The following is an 8,911-nucleotide window of genomic DNA, read 5'->3' on the forward strand; positions in this document are numbered from 1 at the left end:
CATAAAAGAAGAAAAAAAATTCTCAAAAGAAAAGATTAAAAGCCAGAGGGAATAAAGGCAGTACAAGGATGCCAAGAATGCAGGGAGAGAAAGAATGGGGTCGGCTACTGAAGGCAAACTGCTGGCAAAATATATTTCAACCTTCTGATCATTTATATACACAACTTTAAGATGAAAACACCGTTCACATTTCTCGAGGTGACTAATTTTCATAATTTTCATTTTTCACAATATAAACAATTAATTATTTTATTTAAATATATTTTTATTTATTTTATTTAAAACTTAATTGATTAAATGAAAAAACAATATTAAAAAATTACGTATTGTAAAAAATATTACTTAAGTATTTAATTTAATTTCTTTTTTTTAAATATTTAAAAACATTTCACAAATGCACGATGACAGTCTTTTGATGGAGTATAATTATGTTCAAATTTTCCATTTGTCATTGCCATGAAATTTATTCTAGAAGTGTCTTTAAATCTAATGAGATAAAAATCATCAAGTTTATAAATTGATCCATTTCCATATTTCGTAGTATTTTCTGTGTCCAATAAAATACCATCATTATAATTAAATGATTTACAAATATCAGTTGCATTGTCATTTGTTAATTCATTTAGATAACATTTTGTTTGCCAAAAACCAAGTTTACGTTCAATAACTTCACCAGTACCTTTTGGATCATCCAAGGTACCTCGTATATCACGACAATTTCTTTCGTCTTCATTATTATGACAATCAGCATCTCCATCACAAACAAAACTTTGAGAAACACAATGACCAAATGACTGTATTTCAGAGCTAAAATAAAATAATCATTAAATATAATATATATATATTTAATTAATAAAAATTATATTTACCTATTTGATGAACATGAAAAACTAGTGTCTTTACATGTACAATTATATTCATCACTTTTATCATAACAATGACGTATACCATCACATATTTTTTCTGGTGATGTTAATTTAAGATATGATGCACAATCACAATTTTCTGGCTCATCAGTTCCATCTGGACAATCATTAATTGAATCACAATAAAATTCTTTATTTATACATTTACCATTTCCGCATCTCAATTCAGATGGTGAACATTCTGTAAGCAGATTAATGAACCCAAAACATAATTATTATTGAATGACTAGAAAATTGTTGATGTGTTTATATTAGAAAGCTGAAAGTGAGAAAGTTTTAACTCATTTTCAATCAAATATTTTTATACTTTTTTTTTCTTTCATTAAACAAAATTAAATAACAAAATAAATAAATAATATATTTATAAATTTTTAAAATACTTCTTAAAGCTTTAATTAGTTTTTTTTTTTTAATTTTCTTTTTACTTACTACAATCAATTCCACCAGATGTTTCACATAATTTTTTTTTTTCAATGCAATATTTTGCATGTTCATCTGAAGCTTCAATACAATCATCATGACCATCACAAACATTTTCCCAAGATATACATTGACCAAGTGCACATCTAACACCATCACAAATTGGAATATCTGTTTTATTAAATGTATCTTCAATTGTTTTAGTTAAATAAGCATTAATATAATCAATACTTGTTAATGTTTGGGTATTTGTAAAATCACAATTAATATCTTTTTTATGAAATATTGCTGCTGGATACCAACCATCATCACCACGACAAACAACAGTACCACTCCAATTTTTATTATCATTACAATTTTCAATTGTTGCATTTTTATAACAACGATGACATGTTGCACATTCATCAATTATTGGCTGTAAAAATACATTTTTTGTTTCTAAATATTTATTTGTACCTGTTGCAATACAAACATCATTTTCAGATGCTGGAAATATACTTTTTTTAGCAAATACTGGCTGTACATATCGTGTAAAATTAACAGAATTATCAATATGTAACATTGAAATGTCAAGTTTTTTAATTGGCTTAACAGCATCAACTCTACTAATTTGTTGATAAGGACCATTGAAAGTATTACGTGTTGGTGAAAAACCAAGGACAATCATTACGACATTTTCATGTAAATCAATGTCATCTGTACAACGACAACTTGTTAAAAGCCAGTCATCTTGAAGAAGTATTGCTGGACACGTATTTATTCCATCAACAAATATTACACCTTCCCATGGAAGTATATATTCAGATTCATTTGTATTTGGATTTTTTATTTCATGAACTTTTAAATTACTACTTAATATAGGTTTACATTTGATCCATAAACCTTGACAAGTATTTAATTCATTTATATCTTTTAATGTTTCAGAAGTATTTAATTTATCATAAGTATTATTTTTAAATGGCCATTGTCTCTGGTCAAGTGTTGAATTTAAAACATTAATTATTTTAAAATCTTCATGACTTTTTAAACCAAGATACAAACAAGTAATATCAGCAGTTTCAATTATTTCAGTTTCATTTAAATTATAACATGATGGAATCCATGATCCTTTATTAAATGAAGTTATAACACCTTCGGTATTAAATTGAGGACGTTGGTCATGATCAATATTAATATATTTACCATTTGTCAAAGTATAACAATCAAGTTCATCTTCACCAAGTGGACAATCATCAATCATATTGCATTTTTTATCTAATGATATACATTTATCACTTTTACTGCATTTAAATTCATTTTCTTTGCAATAATTACAATCTTCTTCATCACTTTTATCAGGACAGTCAATGTAACCATCACATAATGCTGATGGATACCAATTATGAAGTTTATCTTTACAGGTACAATTTTCTTCATCACTTGCATCTTCACAATCAACAAATCCATCACATTTATATTCCAGAGGTATTGATTGCATAAATCGAATACAGCTAAAACGTTTTGGTTCATCAGGAAGTTTAATTTCATCAATTGTTGAATTTGTTAATTCTTCATTTGTCAAGTCGGTTGTGTTTGATGAAGCATTTGCCTGAGTTGGTGAGTTAAATGAAGAGCTTGTTTCATTTGATGAAGAGTTGAAAGAATTTGATGAAGAATTAAAAGAATGTGATGAAGAATTAAAAGAACTTGATGAAGAGTTAAAAGAGTTTGATGAAAAAGTTGTTGTTTCAACATTTAAATTTTCTGTATCATGAGACGTCGTTGAGTTTGAAGTTGAACCAAGAGATTCACCTTGTTGTAAATCAGAAGACGTCTGTCTTTCACCATCAGAAATAGTTGAATTATTTTTTGATATTTGATTAGTATTATTAAACTCTCGATGTTTAATTGTATTTTTAGTGCAATCAATCTCATCAACAGCATCTAGGCAGTCAACAACTTTGTCACATTTTCGATTTAATGATAAACATTTACCTTGGCTTCCTGGACATTGAAAACCAGGACAAATTTGTTTAGGTACTCGACCAGATGAACCAGTAGATTTACCATCTACCAAGAAAAATAATATTATTTTTTTAATTGTTATTTAAAGTATAAAAATTAAATTAATAGACTTACCAATCATACTGTCAATCCAATTACGAGCTTTTGAAACTCGTGAATATACACCAGGCTCATCTGGTCTTGCACAACCTTCTCCATGACTTACAATACCAGCAACATACCATTGTGATTGTGAATTTAAAACTTTACACATTAATGGTCCACCACTATCACCTTGACAAGAATCTTTTCCACCTTCTTGTACTCCAGCACATATTTCTTTTGAATTTTTAGCTGTTGTTTCTTTGCATTCTTGTATTGGAATTTCTACTTCTCTCAATTGATCAGCTACAAAAAAAAATACAAACATTTTCATTAAACTTATATAAATAATAATCAATATAAAATTGTAAATAATTTGGAATTTACCATCAGGACCATTTTCTGCTATCATTCCCCAGCCAATAGCCGTACACATTGTCTCAATTTTTGGCTCATCAGTCGAATTGCTTGATGGTAGACAAGCTTCTCTCACCCATCGATTAAATCGTAATGGTATATTTAATTTAATCATAGCAAGATCTCCTGTCAATACTGATTCCTTGAATCCTGGATATACTATTATTTTTGATGCTACACGCACCTGTACCATCGGTGAAAATGAACGTTTTCGAAGCATACCAGCATGAATTTCATAATAATTATAATAATAACTGCAAATTGGAAAAATACACAATTAAATTACTTTTTAAATTGTGTTTTTGTTATTATTAAATATTATAAATAAATATTAAATATTAAATTTACTCTTTGACACAATGGGCAGCTGTAAGAATCCAACTTTCATTAACAATAACTCCTCCACATGAAAAATGACCATTTCTATAAATTGTAACAATAAATGGCCAAGCTTTGGGTTCACTTGCTCGACCACCAACTAATCTTGGACCAGCCAAAACTGGTTCAATATCATTTACATCAGTTTCATTTGATTTATTTTCTTGTACAGTTGAATTATCAACTGAATTATTGTGTTTTGATGCTACCAAATTGTCCAAATAAATTCTAGAATAACGATAAGATTCTGGATAATTTGAAACTCGTATTCCACATGATACTGGTGGACATTTAACATAAACTGAACCACGACAGTTTGATTCAAATGATTTTTTTCCTGATGATGTTTCAGAAAGATATGTTATAATTTGATTTCCAATAGGAAGTGGATCAATTCTTACAACTGGATTTTCTCTATTGAAAATAAAAAAAAATATATAATTAAATATTTATATAAAAACTTGTGATGATTTATTTTTGATTAAAGTATTAAGTTTTTACTCAAGTGAACTTCCTGTTTCAGAATGACAAACATCTTTAACCCAGTCAACTGTTGCTTCACATGCTGGGTACCATTTGCCAGCCAAATTTCTGAATAAATATCCCTCAGTAAATCCAACATCAAATTGCTAAAATTATAATAATAATTAAAAAAAAAACATTAAATCAATTCATTTTAATTCATTGTACTGATTCAAGTTAATTTTTTATTTTTTTTTACTTTGTTGTTGATGAAAAATTCAGTTAAAACAGTACAATCAGCTTCGTCTCTTCCATTTGAACAATCCTCTTTGCCATCGCAACGAAAAGATAAAGGTATACATTTACCAATATTATCTTCATTCAGCCAGTCTTGACAATTGAATGAATCACTTGGACATCCTAAATATCAACAAATTAACAACAATAAATAAATAAATAAATAAACAATAACGTAGATAAGTAAGATTTCTTTTTAAAAAGTTGTTTTTTTTTTTTGCGCGCGAGTCTAAAAGCTAGCGCCATCTGTAAAAGTTGTTGTGTTTGTTGTCAAAATTTATCATCATCATCATTGTTGTTGTGAGTAAATAAATAAACAAATAATTATTTAACAATATATAATAATTTTATAATAAATATAAAATTAAAAAACCATGAAAACAAATATATTATGGTAAAATGGTAAGTTGATAATAACGAAAACTAAATAACCATACAAATTTTATATATTTTTTTTGTATATGAAAAATAAAATTTAATATACCTGAACAGGTTGATTCATCTTCACCAAGTGGACAATCAAGATATCCATCACAAAGTTTTTTTGCGTTAATTCTTGTTTTACATGAGCATCCAATTTCATCACTTGCATCACGACAATCAACTGTTCCATCACAGCGTTTTCCTGGGTTAATACAACCACTGTAATCACGACAAACATCTTTACAACCTCCTCGAATTCCTGAAAAAAATTAAAAAATAAAACAATAACAATTTTATTTAAATGTAAGTATAAAATTTAATATACTTGATTTATTTGATCCAATAACAAAATTTGATGGTGTATAAGCTTCAGCACGATCTTTTATTTTATCAAAATTTTCTTCTTGATTATTATATTGTCTTTGATTGTCAAGACCAGTATTAATTGGATATGCAGGTTTTACATAACTACAAAGATACAATGCTGATGGTTGACCAAGATTAAAATATCCCTGCATTGGTGGTTGTGAATATCCTTGTACAGATTGTTGTGGATATCCTTGAACTGGTACTTGTGGATATTCTTGCGTTGATGGTTGTAAAGGAGGATATCTATATTCAAGTTTAATTGATGATTCATCTCTTGCATTTGTATATTGTGGTGATAATTGTTGATAATTATTTGGTGAAAGAGAATTGTACTGAGGTTGTAAAAAAATTGGAGAAGGATACTGAGGTTCTCTCTGAGATTGTGGATAAAAAGTTACAGGAACACAAGCTTCTGAAGTTTTACCACTACCATCTGTTGCTGTTGGATATTTTGTTTGTTGTGATGGATTTTTTTGATTTTCATCCATTGGTTTTGGAGATGTACCATATTGATTATTATCTTTGATAATTGTTTTTTCATCTTGTGATGATGTTACTGAATTTTTAACATCATTTGTATCTTGTACAATTGGTATGTCATATCTTTCTGGTATATCATTGTAATCAACATTTCTTATTTTATTTTTATTTTCATATGATTTTTTTTTAATTTTAATATCATTTGTTTTATCACATGATAATGGTGGTGATGCTGATGATGATGATTTTATATTATTTTCAATATCACGACATTTGATACATTTAAAAATTTCATTAAGTGGTTTTTTATTTTCTTCAAGTAAATTTAATTTTTGCAAATGTTGTTCAATATCGTTGACATTTGTATCAACTTTTTCAGCCATTTGATCAATTGATTTAAAAACTAATTTACAATCATTGTAAATTTTTTTACATGAAGTCAATGTTTCGTAATTTTTAATTTCCATTTCAATTTGATTTTTTGATTCTGTTTTGAATGAACGTTTTTTACGAATATATTCGAATGGTAATTTTTTTATCTCGTCACTAATTACAATTGGTAAATCAATTAAATTATTGTCGAAATCGATATCGTCATTTTCGATTTCATTTGCGTATGCTTCTTCGAGTATGACATCTTGAACTGATAATTAAATATTTTGTTATCACGATTTATCAAATTTTTAATTTTTAAAATATTATATACATACCGTAATTGTCAGAAGATAAATAAACCAAACTTGTGAATAATAAAAATGACAAAATTGTTAACAAAATAATGACAGTAATATTAAGCTTGTATTTTTTAAAAATATCATTTGATTTTTCCATTGGGGTGTAATTGTATATTGCGAATTTACGTTTTGATGAAATCATTAAATTTTTTAATGACAATACTCGACCATCTTCTATTGGTTCCTCCATTGAAACCTGTTGTAATTATATTTTTTTAATTCGCGATTTATAAATTTATTTTAAAAACCACTTGTTAATTTATCTACCTCAAAAATATTGAAGGCTTTTTTTTAATATAACAATTAAAATTTAAATGAATTTAAAGCTCAGCATGAAAAAAAATTCAAGTACTTGGTCAAGGGATGTCTACACCTTTTGAAACTTCACGACAAACTGAATCTTGAATTTAAAAATTTATCATCATTCCCATTGTATATTTGAATAATTTTTTTTTTGTTTAAATAATTTTTTCAATGTATCAGCAGTTAAAGTAAAAGAAAAAGGATCAAATTAATTTTGGTGTTGAAATATTATCTTGATGAGTTGAATAACTTATACACGCGCATTTCCGTAATAAATTAATTGTCTTTATAATTTTTACCAACACTTTGATAAATAAATAAATTGCTGTTTAATCAAAATTCCAATTTTTTTTTTTTTTTTTTTTTTAATCCATGGGAACCAAATTAATATGCAATAATTTAAAGCTAAATTTATTAAATATAATATCATAATTTTACGAAATAATAAAATAAATTAAAATTTAATTTTCTATATTTATTATTTGAAAAACTTTTTAATTATCAACATAATAAAAAACCTTAATTTTAAATTTATGATTTTATTAATTAAAATTGATTTGATAATTTTTTTTAAATTATTTTTTAATTATTATAGTTTTTTAAAAAATTATTTCGTCAAAAATTCAATACATTTGTTGATCAAATTAGCTTCAGATTGTAAATTTAACAAATAAATAATAAATGAATAATAATTAATCAAACAATTGCAGTAATATTGGCAAAACAAAAGTAACAAATTAAATTAATTATATATTAATTACTTTAATTATTTTTTTTTATTTCAACTATCAAAAAAATATTTAACTAATAGAACAAATAAAATTAAATTGCAAATAATTTAACGACTTGAATGAATAGAAAAAAAATAAATTAATTAAATAATTTGGATTGAAAATAAAAAAATAAAAAATTCAATGAATAAATTCTCTGTATTGAGTTAGTATTGGCCTTGAAGTGATTAACGTTTTTTCATTTAAAAGAGAAGGGTATATATATTGCAACTATTTATTCGTTGTCAACACTCCAAAAAATAAAATTTCAATTATCGTTAATTTAAATTATTATATTCATAAAAATAAAATAATTTTAAAAAATTTTAAAACAAAAAAACAAATTCATAAAATAGCAAAACAAAAAAACAAATTATTTATCTCTTGTTTGATTTTCAATTCATTTGTTAAATAATTAATATAATAAAACAATTGATAAATAATTTTCATGTAATTTTAAATTAAATATAAATAATGGTTTTTTGATTTTTTATTTGAAGTTATTTGATAATAACACCTGTGCCCAGTCGATTGGGAGTCAAATTGTGCAATATGTGTTTCTTCCTCTCACTTTCTCTTGGTTAACTTGGTTTGTCGACCATCGAAAGCAACAGTAATCATATCCACAAGTGTACTCAAACAGTGGCTCGTTGTGATTTTATCAATCTTAAATTAAAAAAATATATTTATCAAATAATTTATCAATAAAAAAAATATTTATCTATTTTATTTTTCAATTATTCAAAATGATTGGTAACAGTGACATTAATTCTGATGAAGACGACGATATAAAGGCTAAAAAAAATTACATATAAAATAAATCATGTAATTAAATTGAACCTAAAAA

At 25.7% G+C, this 8,911-nt stretch overlaps 1 protein-coding gene across 1 annotated transcript; it reads right to left on the bottom strand.

Moving 5' to 3' along the window:
* Positions 1-377: 377 nt before the first annotated feature.
* On the bottom strand, positions 378-6,640 carry LOC122859749 (serine protease nudel). The gene is made up of 11 exons (XM_044163432.1): positions 6,594-6,640; positions 5,734-6,410; positions 5,470-5,673; positions 4,948-5,108; positions 4,728-4,855; positions 4,197-4,640; positions 3,819-4,102; positions 3,465-3,737; positions 1,356-3,395; positions 870-1,107; positions 378-807 (listed from the first exon to the last, which is right to left on the bottom strand). The coding sequence occupies exons 1-11, from the start codon at positions 6,638-6,640 to the stop codon at positions 378-380; spliced, it is 4,926 nt and encodes a 1,641-aa protein (XP_044019367.1).
* Positions 6,641-8,911: the final 2,271 nt, after the last annotated feature.

The sequence above is a fragment of the Aphidius gifuensis genome, linkage group LG6 (assembly GCF_014905175.1).
Source record: "Aphidius gifuensis isolate YNYX2018 linkage group LG6, ASM1490517v1, whole genome shotgun sequence".
In the NCBI taxonomy this organism is placed as follows: domain Eukaryota; kingdom Metazoa; phylum Arthropoda; class Insecta; order Hymenoptera; family Braconidae; genus Aphidius; species Aphidius gifuensis.

Coding starts and splice junctions, on each gene's coding strand:
- LOC122859749 (XM_044163432.1), bottom strand. CDS start 6,640: ATGGCTGAAAAAGTTGATACAAATGTCAACGATATTGAACAACATTT. Junction 5,109..5,469: donor AGATGAATCAACCTGTTCAG/GTATATTAAATT, acceptor GTTGATATTTAG/GATGTCCAAGTGATTCATTC. Junction 3,738..3,818: donor AGCAGAAAATGGTCCTGATG/GTAAATTCCAAA, acceptor TTTTTTTTGTAG/CTGATCAATTGAGAGAAGTA.